The sequence below is a fragment of the Pongo pygmaeus genome, chromosome 5, assembly GCF_028885625.2.
Source record: "Pongo pygmaeus isolate AG05252 chromosome 5, NHGRI_mPonPyg2-v2.0_pri, whole genome shotgun sequence".
NCBI lineage: Eukaryota > Metazoa > Chordata > Mammalia > Primates > Hominidae > Pongo > Pongo pygmaeus.
The window spans coordinates 136,502,371-136,522,880 of NC_072378.2; the positions used below are offsets into that span (position 1 = coordinate 136,502,371).

General features: G+C 39.5%; 1 protein-coding gene across 4 annotated transcripts in view; it reads left to right on the forward strand.

The window, feature by feature from the left end:
* PDE7B (phosphodiesterase 7B) overlaps positions 1-20,510 on the forward strand; it is a 355,502-nt gene that overhangs the window by 309,598 nt on the left and 25,394 nt on the right. For all 4 annotated transcript variants that reach the window (XM_063666621.1, XM_054491063.2, XM_054491064.2 and 1 more), the window contains 4 exons: positions 1,282-1,345; positions 3,347-3,442; positions 6,235-6,335; positions 7,773-7,904. In XM_063666621.1, coding sequence (XP_063522691.1) covers positions 1,282-1,345; positions 3,347-3,442; positions 6,235-6,335; positions 7,773-7,904 — 393 coding nt within the window. The remainder of the gene's footprint in view (positions 1-1,281; positions 1,346-3,346; positions 3,443-6,234; positions 6,336-7,772; positions 7,905-20,510) is intronic.

Below are 20,510 nucleotides of genomic sequence, written 5' to 3' on the forward strand. Positions count from 1 at the left end.
AAATTTTGGACCAGCAGGTTACTAATGAGGGAATAACTAAATTTTTTAATTTATTAAATTAGCTTATTGTAATAGCTACACTAAAAATAACCCAATCACTATCAACTCTTAATTCGACTTCAGGCTATTGATGCACTGCATTTTCCTTTTCATAATTTTTAATTCATTTGAATAAATTTTAATAACTCTACAATTACTTTTGTAATACATTGATCTGACTGAGGGTGGAAATTAATGTGTGACCATCTGAAAAAAGTGTTCAGGTTATGTCTACCCCAAACTGCCAAAGGAATTTAAATTTCAGCAATAAATGCCCCAGTTTAAACAGAAGTCAAAGATAGATTTTATAGCTTGCATGCTAAGTGATATTATACTATTTATATACTATTATGAAATATATACCACTGGCAAAGCACAGTGCCTCATGCCTGTAAATCCCAGTACTTTGAGAGGCCGAGGCAGCAGGATTGCTTAAGCTCAGGAGGTTGAGGCTGCAGTGAGGTATGATGATGCTACTGTACTCCAGCCTGGGGTACAGAGTGAGACCAGGTCTCAAAATGAAAGAAGGAAAGAAAAGAAAGAAGGAAAGGAAATAAGGAAAGGAAAGGAAAGGAAAAGGACAGAGGAGGGAGGGAGGGAGGGAAGGCAGGCAGGCAGGCAGGCAGGCAGGCAGGCAGGCAACTTAATATATGCCATTAGAAAATGAACAGCAAGTAATGTCAAAAGAGCTAATTCCCAATATTAGGCCTCCAAAAGGATAAAAAAATCATTCACTAACAACTTAAGGTCTGAGATTGGGAAATTTTTGAATGTTTGCTTGTTTGTTTGTTGAGAGGAGAACAAGCCTTAACTTCCCCAGCCCTGGAATGTCACTGACAGAGCACTCTTGGCGGTGTCTCTCCTCTAAGCAGCCACCTCTCAAGAAAGGTGGTGTGAGATGTGGAAAGGACAGAGGGCTGGAAGTCCAGCTATCAGAGGCCAAGTCCTGGGGCTGTCTTTAATATTGTGTGAGTTAGGTAAAAGTCTCACACAGTCTAAACCTCAAAAATAACCTAATATCCCTTCATTTTTCTAATGTGTTGTGAGGGTCTTTTTGTGTCACGCTGAGGCATTTGGATTTTATTGTAGGACATAGGGAAACCATTCATTTGCACTAGATGGTAGTATGCTAGGATTTTCAACTTTTTAATTGTTTAATCCACTGTATCCCAAAGTAAATATTTGAGTCTCCAGTGTGATTCATTTATTCATTTGTGTGCTGTTTTTTGTTTGCCTTTTCAGCATATGCTCTCCAAAGTGGGAATGTGGGATTTTGACATTTTCTTGTTTGATCGCTTGACAAATGGTAAGTTACCCAAAAGAATTCTCACTAAAATATACACCAAAAAGTGGGATTAATTTCATGAAAAAATTTATTTTTAAACACTGCTATTCCTTTTTCCTTTTTTCCTCATTTTTATAAATCTACAGCTACTGAAGAAGGACCGGGGTAAGGGAAAATCAACTCAGATGAAGAATGAGGACTGAATTTGACCTTAGAATCTTAAGACAGTTTCCTTGTGACCTTGATCATCCCAGAGGAATTTAGAAACCACAGATTAGATTCTTTTCTTGCAGAATATTTTGGCCACATCCAGAAGTAGGGAGTTCATTGTTAGTTGATGAAAACTAGAAACAAAAGCACATCTGATCAGCCCTGACTTTTACAGGGCAGGGTGCTTATGCAGTTTTATTAAGCGAGCTAAGTCTGTCCTATTGTGGGTATTGCTCAAATATGTTTGACATCATCAGAAGAAAACAATTGCTGAGGAAAGAATATAAAAGCTTAGACTGCAGCCAAAGGGAAAAGTAAACATCTTCATTGGTGTCACTTCTTAAATTTTTGTGCCTATAAAGACCTTCCTTAAGAAAATAATAAAAAACCTATTATATTTTTATCTGGCCATTAAACAAAGCTGATGAGCTTTGACAGCCAATGAAAGACATCACATTTAATGGTGATGTTGATAGGTCTCTTTTAAGTCATTATATATGGTTTTCTCATCATTCTATTACTTTGCAAACAATATGCAGTTGAGAGAAATATAGCCTTAGACCATGAAATTGACCTTTACACTGTGGAAAGCAAACTAGGTCATGGAGAGATGAATCCCATAATGTTGCATGTCATTTTGCTCAAATCAACTGAGAAATGGGTACTGGTAAACTAAGTTACCTGTGAACAAAAGAACATGTTCAGTGGTATTTGTTTAAAAGAGAATGTAATCATGACCCTCATAGACATATGAAATGACTACTTGTCAGAGATTTTCCTTAACTCAATTAATTAGAGATCCAGTAAGATGCTACAGCTAGTTCAAAGGAGAAGTCTAAGAGCCTCACAAGTATATGAAGTATATACCATACATATCTAAGAAATGCTGAAATTGATTTATAAGTAGCTACAAAATCGAGATGGGAAAATAAATTGTATTTCCACCTAACTGATTTCATTTCTTGTATGTTTTCTTCTAGTAGTTTCATAGTTTCAGGTCTAAGTCTTAAATTCATTTAGTGTTGATTTTCGTATATGGTGAGAGATGAGGGTCTAATTTCATTCTTCTGCATGTGGATATCCGATTTTCCCAGCACCATTTATTGAAGAGACTGTCCTTTCCCCAATGTGTTTTTGGTGCCTTTGTCAAACATTAGTTGGCTGCAGAAGCATGAATTTATTTCTGGGTTCTCTATTCTGTTCCATTGGTCTCATTGTCTGTGCTTTTAAAATTCAAAATCATTATTCCTAAATAAACAATATTTCTTGAATGCTTACAAGTCATTACAGCTTCAATTTTGCATCTCTGCTGACTTGAATTCTAAAATAGCTCACAGTCAGATCTCCTCTTGAGTGATTTTCCATAGGAAGAATAATAGGCTATGACTATTAAGCAATATGGTGGTTTAGATACACCTGTAAGTGGAATAGTCAATTGGAAGTGACTTAAGGAACATTTCAAGTGGCCATAAGCTGTGTCTTTAAAAAAATACACATATACACATGTGTGCGTGTGTGTGTGTATGTGTATGTATCCCTGACACCTCAGTAGGCAGATTCTTTATAACTCTTAATGTCTTCATTGTCTTTGGTGAAGGGAGAAGGTCTGAGCTAATTTTACTTGTACAATAAGAAAAAACCTAGGATCAGATCATAGTAATAATATGCTCTATACTTGAATAATTTCACTTTTAAAGGGGAAAAAATATTCTATCACAGAAGCTTTATTACAGAGACTTTAGATCTTATTGTCAATCTTGATATTTTAGTGGTGATCAAAATGAGTTAAAGGAAGTGACTGTTTTCCTGCAGGAAACAGCCTGGTAACACTGCTGTGCCACCTCTTCAATACCCATGGACTCATTCACCATTTCAAGTTAGATATGGTGACCTTACACAGATTTTTAGGTAAGTCCTTTTTTTCCACATTTCTAACCCCATTCTCTTGAATAATGGCAATGCATAATACTCTTTAATATAAAGTGGTAAGAACCATAGGATGATAGATGAAGACCTCCAATTAATCTTAAATGATCTCATCTTACTTTTAAAATATGGCTTGTTCATCCTAAATCATTTAAAAATTGTTTACTTGATTACAGTTGATCCTGAACAACTTGGGGGTTAGGGGTGCTAACCCCCTGTGTAGTCAAAAAATCTGTGTATAGCTTTTGACTCTCAAAAACCTAACTACTAATAGCTTACTACTGTTGACTGGAAGCCTTACCAATAATAAACAGTTAATTAACACATACTTTGTATGTTCTTTGTATTGTATATTGTATTCTTATAATAAAGTAAGATAGAGAAAAGAAAATGTTCTTTTAAAAATTACAGGGAATCCCAGCACTTTGGGAGGCAGGCATATCACAAGGTCAGGAGTTCGAGACCAGCCTGGCCAGCATAGTGAAACCCTGTCTCTACTAAAAATACAAAAAAAATTAGCCAGGCTTGTTGGCAGGTGCTTGTAATCACTTGAACCCGGGAGGTGGAGGGTGCAGTGAGCCGAGATCGCACCACTGCGATCACACCAGACTCCAGCCTGGGCGACAATGCAAGACTCTGTCTTGAAAATAAATAAATAAATAAATAAATAAATTACAGGGAAGAGAAAATGTATTTCCTATTCATCAAGTGGATGTGGATCATCATAAAACTCTTCATCCTTGTCATCTTCACACTGAGTAGGCTGAGAAGAAGAGGAAAAGGAGGGGTTGGTCTTGCTGTCTCAGGGTGGCCAAGGCAGAAAGAATCTGAGTACAAGTGGACTCACGTGGTTTAAACCCATGTTCTCAAGGGTCAAGTGTAGTATGTTTATAATAAATTATATATAAAGAAAACCATCGGGAACATATCGTTTTCAAAGAAGATACTGGTCTGCTGACATATTAACAAACCTCCAGCAGCATGTGCCTCAAATAATTCTAATCAGGATATGAGTTGTTGAAAATTTTCAATAGGCTTTTAAAAAAATAATAATAACTACCATTTATGTAGTGCCCACTATGAGCAGAGTACTTTTGGCAAGTTATTTCTAACCATTTAAACAAATCTGCAAGTAGGATGTTATTATCACCATTTGTCCCATAGTTTAGGAGAGGTACAAAGAGGCTTCCTTACTTGCCCAAGGCCAACAGCTAGTAAGTGGCAGAATATGAGCACAAGTCTAGCTCTGTCGACTTGGGAGTCCACCATCTTTCCAGTCAACTCCATCATTACTCTGTATCAAAAGGCAGCCTCAGTTCTTATTTAAATTTGTGCATATTCTTATTTATCTGCCAGTGAATTTTTCAGGGCACATTTCTAATCACCAAATGACTTTCCTCTGCCATTTAGCATGTTTCTGGCTTCTTTTTGACTTGCCACATGGCTGTACTTTGATTTTGGAAGCTGACTTAATGCTATAAGAAAATAACAGACGTGACAATAATAATGGGAGCCACAACCAGGTTTCTATGGTGCTTACATATGTTGGAAGCTCTTCCAAGGACTTGCATATATTAATAAACACATTTAATCCTTACTCCACTTTTAGCTCAGAGCTATTGCTAACCCCATTTTACAGAGGAGGAAACTGAGGGAACTTGCAGTTAAGTAACTTGCCCAATACACACATTAAAGTGATAGAGGGTTTAAATATAATTGTAAAATATACCTGCTGAATAAAAGGTATGTGCAACACAACAGAAATATTTGAAACCAGTCACAACATGGCTAATTTCCAGAAATCCAAATAACCTCAAGCTGATTGTATTTTAATTGACTGAGCAAAGAAATGGCCATGCATAGGGCCAAATAATTTTGATTTGTCCGAAAAGGGAGATACTGATATAGATACTTTGGACACGTGTATCTACCCAGAAAATATGTAAAGAACACAAAGACTTGACAACAGAATTAACACTGTAATCCAGAGCCAGATTCATAGCAATGGGCTGAGAGTATCTGGCCACACTTGCAAATCAGGACAGTCTATACACACTGAATATATTGCATCCTAAGCATCGCCTTGGTTATGAGCTGAAGCAGGTTAGCGTCTTCCATAAATAGCAAACCAAAATTGCCTTGCCTGTGTCTCTACTTGGTTCCAAGAGTGCTCTAAGCCTTGCATTAGACTGCAGGAGCATGAAAGATGATACTCTAACTTGAATAAGGTAGAAATAAATCCAAGGAGTCCACAGTTGGATCAAGGCAGTACCCTGAATCTCTGCCCTAAGAGGCCCGGATTTGCTTTCATTGGTATTTGTTATTCAAGTGTTAAACCAGTCTTTGGATATCAGTATTCTGATGCTACTTGGGCTCTTTGAAGGAAACCTCATTTCTGGCATATTATTTATAAACAGCAGAAACTCAAACTATAGTGTGAGATAAAGTTGTCCTTTTCCTACATATTTATTTTTCCTATGAATGACAGCCTTTATGAATGTCAGAAAGGGGGGATTTATGAAGGAGGTGAGAAATCCCAAGGCTTCACAAATCCTTTTGGCTTTTCTCCCCTCTGCTGTCCATCTCTGCTCTTTGCTAAAAACAGCCTAGCAGAACTGCCAAGCTTGCAAACCAGGTTTATTTTTAAAGCATCTCTATGCTGCACATTTTGGAGGCACTGATATTTTTAAGCAAAAAGCACCCACAGTCAGTCTAAGCTAGTATACCACTCCTATTTGGGTTTTAGTTGATTGAGTTATCTGTTTACCTCCCAGTCATGGTTCAAGAAGATTACCACAGCCAAAACCCGTATCACAATGCTGTTCACGCAGCCGATGTCACCCAGGCCATGCACTGCTACCTGAAAGAGCCAAAGGTAAGACAAGACCCAGCTGCCTCCTCAGCCACCTGGAAATGCCAAGGAAACTACCTGCTAGGCCCAAGTTATCCAACATATCTGAGTAACTATGTTATGTGTCATTAACAATGTGAACACAAATTATTGATATTAAGGTTCCAATATCAGCTCTGAAAATCTTACAATGTTCACGAAAAAGGATGGGACTCATCTGAGGTTTTCTTTCATATTTTGTATATTTTTGAGGCTGCATTTGGGCAAAAAAAAAAAAAAAAAACTTGTTCTCTATGGCAATCTACATCTTAGATATCTTCAACAGTCCATAGAACTAGCTCCGTGCCTTAGATCTTTGCCACAAACAGCACCAGCGTTGAATTTTGCTGGGAAAAGTCTCCTACTGCATGAGTTTTGATGAACAAATGGAACCAAAGCTCCTCAAGTCTGATGTTCTATTTCCTACTGAGCCAACTGGATATCCTAATTCAGGGCCCAAGAAAACTTGTGAATGTCAAAGACCTCTTAGCAAGCATGTTCTGATGCAATAAACCAATCCAAAGTTAAAAATTAAAAACATCGTAATAATGCTCAATACTCAACATTCAGGCAGTCCTTAGACTGAAAGTCTGTTGGTACAAGGTACAGGATGAGTTTTCTTAAGTTTTCTGGAAAATTATATTCTAAGACTGTTGAGTTCAATCTGTTTTTAACATCCCCCTACATATGCAGATGCTTTGACAGCAACCACTAAGTATTCAGATGTCAAACAGGCACTCTCAGGGCAAAGCTGGGTGGGTGCCTCATCCCGGCAACATATCCCAAGTACATTAATGGCTCTGTTTTTTAATTTCCAAGTAGTCTAAACATTATACTATGTCATACAGTTGTATTTTTAAAGTTAGTATTGGATTCCCATGTCTGCTTATTTTCCTAGCTAACCAGAAAATCACAGATTCTCATACATTCTCCCACTATTTATTACACATTGAAAAAAATGCAGATCTTGCAAGTCGGCCCACTTCTTTCAAAGTGGGAAAGATATATTAAACAGTTGAAATACGCAAATGATTTTTTAGTAGGTCCATCACGTGACCAACTTTTTTCTTCATTTATACATTTCTCTAGGAGCAAGGCTGATTTCAGGCCCTATCCACCCAACAGCACTGTTGCCAACAAGCAATGCCATCACAACAACAAAACAAAAGAGTGGAATAGGAAGAAGGGGATACCAGAATAATCTACACAATTTGAGTTTACCCAATATTTTCCACACAGTCCTTTCCTTTTTGCCTGCGATTTCATGTGACTGTCACCTCATTTAATGCTTCAAAGGGTAAAGGTCTGGCTGATAGGCTTAAACAATGCCATGGTGATTCATTGTGTTTGATTTAGCCAAAATGATTATGAGCCTATTTGTGAAAATACACCAATCAATCTCCCAATTTGTTTTTTTAACAGCTCGCCAGCTTCCTCACGCCTCTGGACATCATGCTTGGACTGCTGGCTGCAGCAGCACACGATGTGGACCACCCAGGGGTGAACCAGCCATTTTTGATAAAAACTAACCACCATCTTGCCAACCTATATCAGGTAAGGGAGCCCAACCTGGAGCCAGACACAGTATGGTCAATTGCCTTAGGGCCGGTACTCAAGCCTGAATCTTGCCCATGGAGAAACCCTTGTTTTAGGGTCCTAGAAGTTCAAAGATGAATGAAACACAATCTCTGCCCTCAAAAATTTGTTCAAACTCAGATGCTCAAAATGAGCAAAATCCAAGCAAACTTAATCCCAGTTTGAAAGAGGTTTGAGGAATTAGCTCATGTCGATACAATTGTTTTTTAAAATCTCTAAAGAGTAAATACTTGTGCTGTTCTTTGTAACCAAAGACCTTACTAGAATAAAGTGAGCTACTGTTTTTCTTTTCCCATCAGTAAATTTATTCTCTAATTCTCTGGCCTTGTCCCTGTAAGGAAAGAGAAGAGAGAAGGATCCGTGTGTGTGTGTGTGTGTGTGTGTGTGTGTGTGTTTTCAGAAACAAGGTCTTGCTTTCTCACCCAGGCTAGAGTGCAATAGGGCAATCATAGCTCACTGCAGCCTGGAATTCCTAAGCTCAAACAATCCCTCCACCTCAGCCTCCCTAGCAGCTCAGACTACAGGCACGTGCCGCCACACCTGACTAATTCTGTTTTTTGTAGGAACAAGGTCTCACTATGTTGCCCAGGCTAGTCTCGAACTCCTGGCCTCAAGTGATCATCCCACCTCAGCCTACCAAAACACTGGGATTACTGGCATAAGCCACCTGGGACTACAGGCATGAGCTACCATGCCCGACCGAGAAGGATCTCTTTGATTATGACTAAGGAGAAACTGGGGTATAGGTCTAGGGACCACATTCAGGATACTACCCATATCAGTCACCTGTTCAACTGGTCTTAGGATCTCTTGGAGTCTGTAGATCCATGTCTTTTAAGATTTAGGGACAAAGTTAAAGGCAAAGTAATATTCACATAGCACCATACAGATATCTTCAGTGTCCTATAGCTGGCTAGAAAAAAAGCTGAAACTTTTCTTAGCCAAATTGGTACTTGTAAATACTGAAAGTAAAAATTGTTTAAAAGGACTTGAAAATAATAGGAAATTTCAATTTTGTCAAAAAATTATGATCCCTTTATTTTTGGCTATATACCATCACTATTAACTATACTAAGGAACATCAAAAAGATGAAAAAAATTTCTTTTAAAAAGTTCAGTTCAACAAACTATTTAACTAACCTTTATTCAACACTTACTATGACCCAAACACTGTGCCAAATGCCTTTGATGTAGTATATTATTAATCTTCACAATAGCCCAATGAGGTGGGTACTATTTTCATACCTATTTTCCACAGAAATAATTGATACTTGGGGAATTTAAGTGTTTTTCCTGAAAATAAGGAGATAATTAATAGAACTGGAATTAGAACTCAACTTTTTGGTTTCCAGAGCCAAAGTGCCTAAGAACTATGCATACTGCCTCTGAAATTCATATTGATCACCTACCGTGTACAAGAAACTAACAGCTCTCCTATAATGCTCCTATTGTAGTGAGGCAGACAAGAGGGTTCTAGAAAAGTGATCGAGGCCAGGCGCAGTGGCTCACACCTGTAATCCCAGCACTTTGGCAGGCTGAGGCAGGCGGATCACTTGAGGTCAGTAGTTGGACAGCCCGGCCAACACAATGAAACCCCATCTCTACTAAAAATACAAAAATTAGCTGGGTGTTGTGGCGCATGCTTGTAATCCCAGCTACTTGAGAGGCTGAGACAGGAGAATCACTTGAACCCTGGAGGCAGAGGTTGAAGTGAGCCAAGATGGCACCACTGCACTCCAGCCTGGGCAACAGAGGGAGACTCGGTCTCAAAGAAAAGGAAAGAAAAGAAAAGTGATCTAAAGTGTGAGAGGCTTGATAGATACTTTAAAGTATTTAGCTACAAACAAATGTGATGGCAAGACAGGGGAAAGAGAAAATGATTCTGCAGATAGTTTCAGCGGGAAAAAAAAGAACATAGAAAAAGAATGCTATAAACTGGGCCTTAAAGTGTGAGTAACATTTTTAATAGCTGAGATGAAAAGAGGGCATTAGAGTCAGGATGAGCTGATGTACTTTTGGGATTAAATTCCACAACTCCAGAATAACTGAAAATGGAATGTCCGGTGTCCTTTAGCTGAGTATAGTCCTGCCATCTACAGCCTCGTCTCTGATCAGTGTCTTTTGCATATCATGATTCAGTGCATATGCTCTCTTTTGTAGTAACTTCAGATTAGTTGTACAGGACATGACCTGGATCAAGAAATCTTTACTCTGCATTAAGTTATAGATGAGGAACTGGCAGAAATCTTCAACTTTTCAATATCAAAGGAAAAAATCACGTTCCATAATATATAAGCTGAGCAAACCCATTAACAACACATGGTATTTAAAAATCTTCAGAAATGTAGCCTTTTAGCCTCTCAAGGGCCTGTTTGCTGAGACACAAATGGGCTTTCAGGGAGCTATTTGCAAATTTTCATAGGATGTTTGCATGCACATTTTTCTAGGGAGAGGGTCTATAACTTACTCTTATCAAATTTTAAAATAAGTTGCAGATTCTGAAAATGTTAAGAACCATGGCAATGAGTGAAAAAAAATATGTACATATATACACAAAAATTATGCATGCACACATGCACATTTGGTCAACAAGAATACCATAGAGAGGATGTGCCAGGAATTATGTGGCTTGGGGAACACACTGTGCGTGACTTTGCTACAATCCAGACTTACTATAAATGAGATAAAATGGAAGAGGGCTTCCTCTCCCTCCTTCTGTTGGCTATGCTCTTTTAGTTCTAATAAATAAGAGGATCATTGCATAACATCCAGCCTGTTATTCTGCCCTGAGATAAAGAAAGAGCAGGGCAGCTGGAGTGAAGGCCAGGTCAGAGGGCTCCCTCCCATGGTCTGTTCTCTGGGCCGGACTCACTCGCTGAACTGCCAACCAAGTTCAACATGAAGGCACTGAAGGCACTTCTACTTGGCACCTCTCTCACCAGACTGGAAGCAGTCCAGGTGTCCAGGGTGGACTGGGAGGAAAAACAGCATGTGAGAAATAGAACCAAGAATTTACTTTCTGTTCCTTCACCCTCCAACCCCACACACACAAATTTAATGGTGGACTTAGCAACTGTGCAAAGTAAACATTAAGTTACATACAACATTGGTGATTATAAATTGTAAAGGAATAACTTTCAGTTCAATTTTAAATTCAACTCCTTTCAATAGAGTCCAACAACATGGACCCTATCATTTACTCATGACACAGCATCCTTAAAATAATGACTTTAAAAAATTGTCCCATAAACATTATATTTATTACATTCTATTATGTCTTGCAGAAGTTTATAATCAGTTTTCTTAGTCATTTATCACAAGCACTTAGAGGTGGGTCAGCATTTTGAACCACTTTTTATTCTTAGTGAGTCTGAATCACAAACATGAAGTTGACCCAGCCATGAGGAATATTCCTTCCACGTGGTCCTATGACCCCTGCCTCAAACATCTGCAAAGACTAACATAAGCTCACAATTTCTACAGTATGAAAGGTGTTTTTAGAAAGTAATGCTAAAATTATAAAAGGAGCCTCAAATTTGACTTTCTGTTCCATAAAGTTTCTGCCGTCCCCAAATCTGAACCCCAGCCTTCCCTGCAGATAGCAATTGGCATCCCCGCTCCCTGCTCTCAGCTATCTTGGGCAGATGCAGAACAAACAAGAGAAAGACATCTTCAAACAGGCATTAAACAAGGCAGTGCTATCGTTTCTTCAAGGGCCAAGGTCTTGTTTAGGGCTCAAGGAGCTTCTATTCCACTGAGACCTCCTAGGCTGGGGCTCTCATAGTGTTACCAAGGAGACCATTGGCTTGTTAGGGAAGAACTCAGCTGCCTCCATTATCTCCTAAAGTCTTGCACCTTGTTTCATGAGCAATTAAAAATGAAAACACAGACAATGTTCCTGTGGTTTTTCTTTCTGTATCCTCTGGATTTAAAATGTTCAATTAACTCTGGTTCCTGTTGTACCCCAGATTCAGTTTATCATCATCATTTGAAGTATTTTAATCAAAGAAAGTGTCCAATAAATAGAGGAAAAAACAGTTTAAATCTGCCTTGTATGATAGCAACTCTGCTCTGCCAGATTCTATTTGCCAAATACCCTCTTGACTTAATTTGAAAACCTGTGTTGGTGGTGTATTAAAGACCAGGTGCGCTGTTAGCAAACAAAGGGATTGTTTTGTTTTTAGGGTGAAAAATACTTGATAATTCAGGCACAAAGGGAAATGAAGGTTTTGCCTTAGAAGTTGGAAAGGTTTTGTTTTTTTCAAATTAAAGTTCTAATAGGTTTTGTTGTCACCAAGGTAGATGCTTACTCCTTCAACTTTAAGATGAAGATTCCTCTTAAAACTGCAAGTAGGAAGAGTTTAAGCCACTAGAACACATTGTCATCAGGATAATGTGAAATTACTGAACTGATACTTCTTAAAGATAGACAGACATGGTACCCGATGTGGTATTCTAGAACCAGTTAGGTTTTCAAAGGATATTAAATGGTATCCTCTCACCACATGTTTAGGTCTCCATGACCATTTCTGATGCTTTTCTTCTTTTTCTCAGTCTACCTTTGGTTGATACAAGTCATTGAGCCTCTGTGAAAGATGAGTCTGTAGGAGTAGAGCTGCTTCTTGCTAGGGAGGATACAGCATTCCTATCTCTGGCAATTCACTAAGAAACCCCAGTGTATGCAAGCGTGCTTGCCACCCCTTGCCTCTCCCCTAGTTCAGGGCACACCAGCATCATCCTCTCATCCACCTACTCTCACAGCCTTGCCTGGTTTCAGCCCTTTTTCCACTATGAAGACAGAAAGAGTTTCCTGAAACTCAAATCTGACCACATCAATTCCTGCTTAAAACCCTACCATGCCTCAGTATTGAGTCCAAATGACTTAACACAATTTACCATCCCCGTTCTGATCTGACCCCTGCCATTCCTTCCAGCCTCACTTCCCACCATTCCCCTCCCAGGCTTCTATGCATCGAGGCTGAACTTCCAGTTTCCCAAACATATCACTCAATTCTTTATCCATTCAGCAGATACATATGGAGTGCTGAATACATGCTAGGTGCAGGAGTATAGAAGATGAACAAAACAAATAAAAAAAGTCTGCTTTTTTCTAAGGGAAACAGAAAGTAAGTAAAATATGTCTTCTATTAGAAAGTGATAATTCATAGATAAAAACAAAACAAGATAAAGATATAAAGTATCCCTCTTGCTTACAGATCTTCACACCCATGCTCTTCCTTCTGCCTATTTGAATAAAATGTAGTATTCCATGGTATATTTTACTCAAATATAATATACAATAGAGTATGTTGTCTATACTCTCTGATTCCTCTCTTACTTGCTCATCCTTTTGATCTAAATTTGGACATATTTCCCTCCTGAAAGTCGTCTTTTTCTCTAAAAATCCATCTTACAAGCCCCTCCTATGAGATTTTCCGGTACTGTCTTACTTCCCTTATCACAGTATGTGTCACTCCAATCGCTATTGCCTGATTAGATGTCCACTTCCCAGACAGATAGTACATTTCTGGTCACCTAACTCATTCACTGTGATATCCTCAATACCCAGAACAGTTCTGATATCCAGGGAATATTTAATAGCTTCTCCTGCTTATTATTGCAGTCTTACTAAGAATACACAGAGAGTATACCATGCAGAAGGAGTAGCAATGATTAAAAATTCTTGGAATGATCTTCTCATTGCATCTTGGAATTGACAAATGCAAGCTGATACATGTTATTTCTTGAATCATTTACCTAATCCTGGTTGTCTGTGAATGAGTAGTGGGAGGGAACCAATTGCAGTAATAATTTTAAAATTTCTTTGGATTTTACCTAAGTCTAAGGATTTCACTACAGAAGATCCTAAATCTGGCTTCTATCAGATATTGACCAAAAATTCAAATAGGACTCTTTTTCTTTTAACAGTTCTTTTAACTTTTGCAGCTACTGAACTTTGGGGTTTGGGGTATCAATTACTCAGTACCCATTCAACAAATATTTACCTATTTAAGTGGCACTGTGCCCCATACCATGGCACAAAGATGAATACGATATGCTCCCTGCCCTCAATAGCAGTCATGTAGGGCCACAGTTTTCACACAGGGCTTGTGTGCCCATGGGGATATGTGAAGACTTTCCAAGGGGTACACGGGCATGAATAGTGTTAACAGAATCCATTTTTAGGTCCTTAAACTGACCTGCCTGGAATGTGCTTGCAGGGCAGTGAAGCCAGTTCCACTTTTCCACTTAACTTTCACAGTCACCCTATTTCCACTTTACAAAAGACAGACACATGTCTGACTCATTCTAAGTTATATTTCATACTGACCTAGGTATAAAAATAGCAAGGAACTATATTAGTCCATACTCAATGCTGCTATAAGGACACATCTGAGACTGGGTAATTTTAAAAGGAAAGAGGTTTAATTGGCTCACAGTTCTGCAGGGCTGGGGAGGCCTCAGGAGGCTTACAATCATAGCAGAAGGGGAAGCAAACACATCCTTCTTCACATGGTAGCAGGAAGGAGAAGTGCTGAGCAAAAGGGAAAAAACCCTTATAAAACCATCAGATGTAATGAGAACTCATGCACTATCATGAGAACAGCATGGGGGACCACCCCCATGATTCAATTACCTCCCACCAGGTCCCTCCCATCACATGTAGGGATTATGGGAACTACAATTCAAGATGAGATTTGGATAGGAACACAGCCACATATCATTCTGCACCTGGCCCCTCCCAAATATCATGTCCTCACATTTCAAAACACAGTCATGCCTTTCCAACATTCCCCAAAGTTTTAACTCATTCCAGCATTAACCCAAAAGTCCAAGTCCATAGTCTCATCTGAGATAAAGCAAGTCCCTTTTACCTAGGAGCCTGTAAAATCAAAGCAAGTTAGTTACTTCCTAGATACAATGGGGTCACAGGCATTGGGTAAATACACCCATTCCATATGGGAGAAATTGGCCAAAACAAAAGGGCTACAGGCCCCATGCAAGTCCAAAATCCAATAGGGTAGTCATTAAACCTTCAAGTTCCAAAATGATCTCCTTTGACTCCATGTCTCACATCTAGGTCACACTGATGCAACAGGTGGGCTCCCACACCTTGGGCAGCTCCATTCCTGTGGCCTTGCAGGGTAAAACCCCCTTCCCAGCTGCTTTCATGGGATGGCATTGAGTGTCTGTGGCTTTTCCAGGTACACAGGTGCAAGCTATAGGTGGATCTACCATTCCGGGGTCTGGAAGACAGTGGCCCTCTTCTCAGAGCTCCACTAGACAGTGTCCCAGTGGGGACTCTGTGTGGGGGCTCCAATCCTACATTTCTCTTCTGCACTGCCCTAGTAGTGGTTTTCCATGAGGGTTCTGCCCCTACAGAAACTTATGCCTGGACATACAGGCATTTCCATACATCCTTTGAAATCTAGGTGGAGGTTCTCAAACCTCAGTTCTTGACTTCTGTGCACCCACAAGCTCAACACCATGTGGAAGTCACTAAGGCTTGGGGTTGCACCTTCTGAAGCAATGGCCTGAGCTACACCTTAGTCCCTTTTAGCCACGGCTGGAGCTGAAGAGCTGGGATGCAGGGCACCATCTCCCAAGGCTGCACAGAGCAGGGGGTCCCTAGGCCCTGGCCCAGGAAACCATTCTTACCTCCCAGACCTCCAGGCCTGTGATGGTTCTGGCTGCCATGGAGGTCTTAGACATGCCTTGGAGACATTTACCCCTTTGTCTTGGTGATTAACATTTGGCTCGTTACTTATGCAAGTTTCTGCAGTGGGCTTGAATTTCTCCCCAGAAAATGGGTTTTTCTTTTCTATTACATCATCAGCCTACACATTTTCCAAACTTTTATGCTCTGCTTCCCTTTGAATACTTTGCCACTTAGAAATTTCTTCTGTCAGATACTCTGAATCATCTCTCTCAAGTTCAAAGTTCCACAGATCTCTAGAACAGGGGCAAAATGCCACCAGTCTCTTTGCTAAGGCATAGCAAGAGTCACTTTTATTCCAGTTCCCAACAAGTTCTTCATCTTCATCTGAGACCACCTCAGCCTAGACTTTATTGTCCATATCACTATCAGCATTTTGGGCAAAGCCATGCAACAAGTCTCTAGGAAGTTCCAAACTTTCCCACATTTTCCTGTCTTCTTCTGAGCCCTCCAAACTGTTCTAACATCTGCCTGTTCCCCAGTTCCAAAGTCACTTCCACATTTTCAGGTATCTTTATGGCAGCACCCAACTCTCAGTACCATATTAGTCCATTCTCATGCTGCTATAAGGACATACCCAAGACTGGGTAATTTATAAAGAAGTTTAATTGACTCACAGTTCTACAGTGCTGGGGAGGCCTCAGGAAACTTACCATCATAGCAGAAGGGAAGGCAAACACATCCTTCTTCACATGGTGGCAGGAAGGAGAAGTGCCGAGCAAAGGGGATAAAGCCCCTTATAAAGCCATCAGATCTCATGAGAACTCACTCACTATCATGAGAACAGGTTGGGGGACCACCACCATGATTCAATTACCTCTCACCGGGTCCCTCCCATCACATGTAGGGATTATGGGAACTACAATTCAAGATGAGATTTGGATGGGGACAGAGCCAAACCATATCAGGAGCAATTAAAAATATTAAAGGAAGTCTCCTGTAACTGAGATATTATAACTCCCCCATCCATCTCATAAACAGACATATGGCCAATAAATTATTATTCTTGAGCATAATTATTCTTTCCAAATTTGCAATAAACATATGTTTTGACCAATGAGTTATTGATAAGAATTACACTATAAACTCAAGCTGGAAAAATATTTAGTACTTAGAGCCTGATGTTAGGAAATTTTTTTAAAATCAAATTTCAATTTAGACTTTCGTTGCAGAGAAATATGATAGGATGACAATAAGATTTTCACATATAAAATTATATTACATTAAAATAAAAATCTGCGGAGAAATAGAATGAAAATATAAGCTCTAGAGGGAAAAGAATTTATTTAATATTTCTGACTTAAATAATAAATTATTCATGTGAGTTTTTTTCAATGGGTGCTGAATGGGCATTAAATGCCATTGTTATTAGGTTCCCGTAGACACATTTAATACCCAAAAGAGTGATATAGTAAGTTTATATTAAACTACCAACATTCACTAATACACTGGACATTACATCTTTTGTAACCACTTATATTTATGATTTTTGAAAGTTTAGATATCAACTCTGAAAAGTGTGAGGAAAGTATAGTTTTTCAAAATTCACTGAATGAGCAGACCACTGACATGTGGGAGCAAGGCCAGTAAACAAAGTTGTTACAAGGTGTTTTAGATACTAGGATAGAAGTTTTCTGTGGGTGTAGGAGGTCTGGAAGAGGAAGCTGTCAGTTCTGTTGAAAGAACCAAGAAAGGCTTTCCAAGTAGATTAATGATTTGTCTCAGAAATAAGTAGATAAGGTCGTGTGTGTGTGTATGTGTGTTTCCAACTTTATTAAGGAGATTCTTCTCACTCATTTTTGGAGTTATGTAATCCTTTATTATCATTTCCTATGCCTAAACCAAGCCTTATTATAAATCAAGACATTGAAAAGGCCCTCTCTCATTAGCTCTTTCAGGATGACATGGAAGACAAATTAACTTTAAATCAACTTGGTGTATTTGTGATTTAAATAAGATAGAAGTTTATTCCCACCCTTCATAAAAGTTTGGCAGTTGGAAGTCCAAGGCAGGCACAATAACTCCAAAAAATCATTAGAGACCCAGGATCCTTTTAGTTCTACAATCTGTCATCTCTTGGGTAGGGCACTTGTCCTCCTCGCCCAAGGTATCTGCTGGAGGTCAAACAATTCCTGCTGCATTCCAGTGAGAAGATAGAATGGGGAAAAGCAAAAGAAGCCTCTCTCAGATGAGTCCACCTTTGGTTTAAACAACCTTCCTGAAAATCCCACACGACACTTCTGCTAACATTTAATAGATCAGAACTTCATCAAATGATCCCACCTAGTTGTAAATGAGGCTGAGAAATGCTGTCTTTATTCTGAATAGCCATAAGCCCATTTAAAAACTGAGGTTCCGTGAGTAAGGAAGAAAGGAAATCAGATAAATGGGATGAACAAACAGGAGTCTCTGTCATACCTGATGCTTAATCTTAAACCTAAGGCCATCAAAATGATGACTTGGTGTGATCCTTCCCTTTATGTAATATTCTTCCTCTAACCCACCAATTACTACAGCACTTACATGACCATTGTGTTTTCCTTTTATTGTTGTTACTGCTTTGGTTATTTGATATTCCCACTGTGCTGCCATGTGTCTAATGGCACCTCAAACTCCACATGTCCCACACTGAACTCTACACCTGCTCCACTGCAGCTTTCCCATCACGGTTAATGGGCACTCCATCCTTCTGTGCTCATAACAGAAACACTGGAATCATCCTGCAGACCCAGAAATCAACCACCTCTCACCACCTCTGCTGCTACTTCCCCCATCCACATCTCCATCACCTCTTACCTGGATGAGTGCTATTGCCCCAAACAGCCTTCCACTTGTGTATTAGTCCCTTCTCACATTGCTATAAAGAAATACCTGTGACTGGGTAATTTATAAAGAGGTTTAATTGGCTTATTGTTCCACAGGATGTACAGGAAGCATGATGCTGGCATCTGCTTGGCTTCTGGGGAGACCTTAGGAAATTTACAGTCATGGCAGATGTCAAAGGGAGTAGGCACCTCACACGGCTAGAGCAGGAGCAAGAGAGAGAGTGAGGGCAAGGTGCTACACACTTTTAAACAAGCAGATCTCATAAGAACTCACTACCACAAGAACAGCATCAAGGGGATGTTGCCAAATCGTTCATGAGAAACCACACTCATAATCCAATCCCCTCCCACCAGGCCCCACCTCCACTATTGGGGATTACAATTTGACATGACATTTGGCTGGAGACATAGATACAAACCATTTCAACCTGTTTCTCCCCTTACCCCTACCAAAGTCTGCTGTCAACTTACACCAAAAGTGGCCTTATTTAAATGTAAGTCATATAATTTTACTCCTCCAAAACCCTTGCAGTGGCTCCTTATTTCTCTCAAAGTAAAAATCAAAATGTTTGTAATTGCCAGAAGGCTGTGCCTGGTCTGGTGTCTCATGACCTAGCTGACTTCATGTCTTCATACTTCCCCTCTCTCGCTGTGCATTGACCTCACAGCTGTTAGCTCCTCCCTTGAGGCCTTTGCTCCAGCTGTTCTCTATAGAATGCTCTTCCCCCAGACAGGAATGACTAACTCCCTTCCTGCCTTCAAGCTTTTGCTCAAATCTCACCTTTCCCCATGACTACCTTACCAGCCCCAACTATATCTGAAAGTGGGGACTTTCAGATGCCCACTATTCTGCTCTTCTCTCCATGCATTTACTATCTTCTAACATGCTATCCAACTCTTTCCAGCATGAAAGTATTTATTATGTTTATTGTTTATTGCCTGTCTCTCCCCATCTGATATGGTTTGGCTGTGTCCCCACCCAAATCTCATCTTAAATTCTGTGTCATGGGAGGGAAGAGCGGGAGGTAATTGAATCATGGGGGCAGGTCTTTCCCATGCCCTTCTCGTGATAATAAGTCTCACAAGATCTGATGGTTTCCTAAAGGGGAGTTTTCCTGCACAAGCTCTCTCTCTTCACCTGCTACCATCCATGTAAGATGTGACTTGCTCCTCCTTGCCTTCCACCATGATTGTAAGGCTTCCCCAGCCATGTGGAACTTAAGTCCATTAAACCTCCTTTTTGGTAAATTGCCCAGTCTCAGGTATGTCTTTATCAGCAGTGTGAAAATGGACTAATACACCATCTCTACCACCACTAGTTCCTTGTCTGTTTTGTTCACTGATGTATTCCAAGCACATATCACAGTACCTAGAACATAGTAAGTGCTCAATATATTTGTTGAATGAAATCAAGTAATTTGTTCTCTTACTTAGCAAATTTATAGAAACTCTGTGTGAGGCATAGATTTGAGTGGATACAAAAAGGAACAAGGTCAGCTGCCTACTCATACCTAGCTTATAATGTAGTAAAAGATAAAGAACTCTAATACACATCAATGGGACTGAGTTTAATAGGACACAGGACTTCCGGAATGCCAGAGAAAAATTCAAAAGGAGTATAAGACTCAGAAGAGAGCACATTTGCCTTTGCCTGGAATGATTGCAGATGGCCTTGTGGATGGAGTATTTGAAGTGAACTTTGACAGACAGGGGCTGGTTTGATAAGTGAACATAGAGAAAGAGGTGTTTGCAGATAATAAACCACCTTGGAATGTATTAGGGTAGCAAAAGGATAGGACACCATCATATATTAATAATTTAATATTTATGTAAGTTATAGTCTTACTAACATGATATCATTTATTTGGACTATAAGAGCTTTGTTGGAAAGGAGAGGTAAAGGTATTGAGTTATCTCAAACATTTAGGAACAAAATGATAGTTGGGACAATTTCATAAAGCATTGAATGTCAAGCTAAGGAATTCGACTTAATTTGTCTTACAGGGATCGATTGTGGGGTTT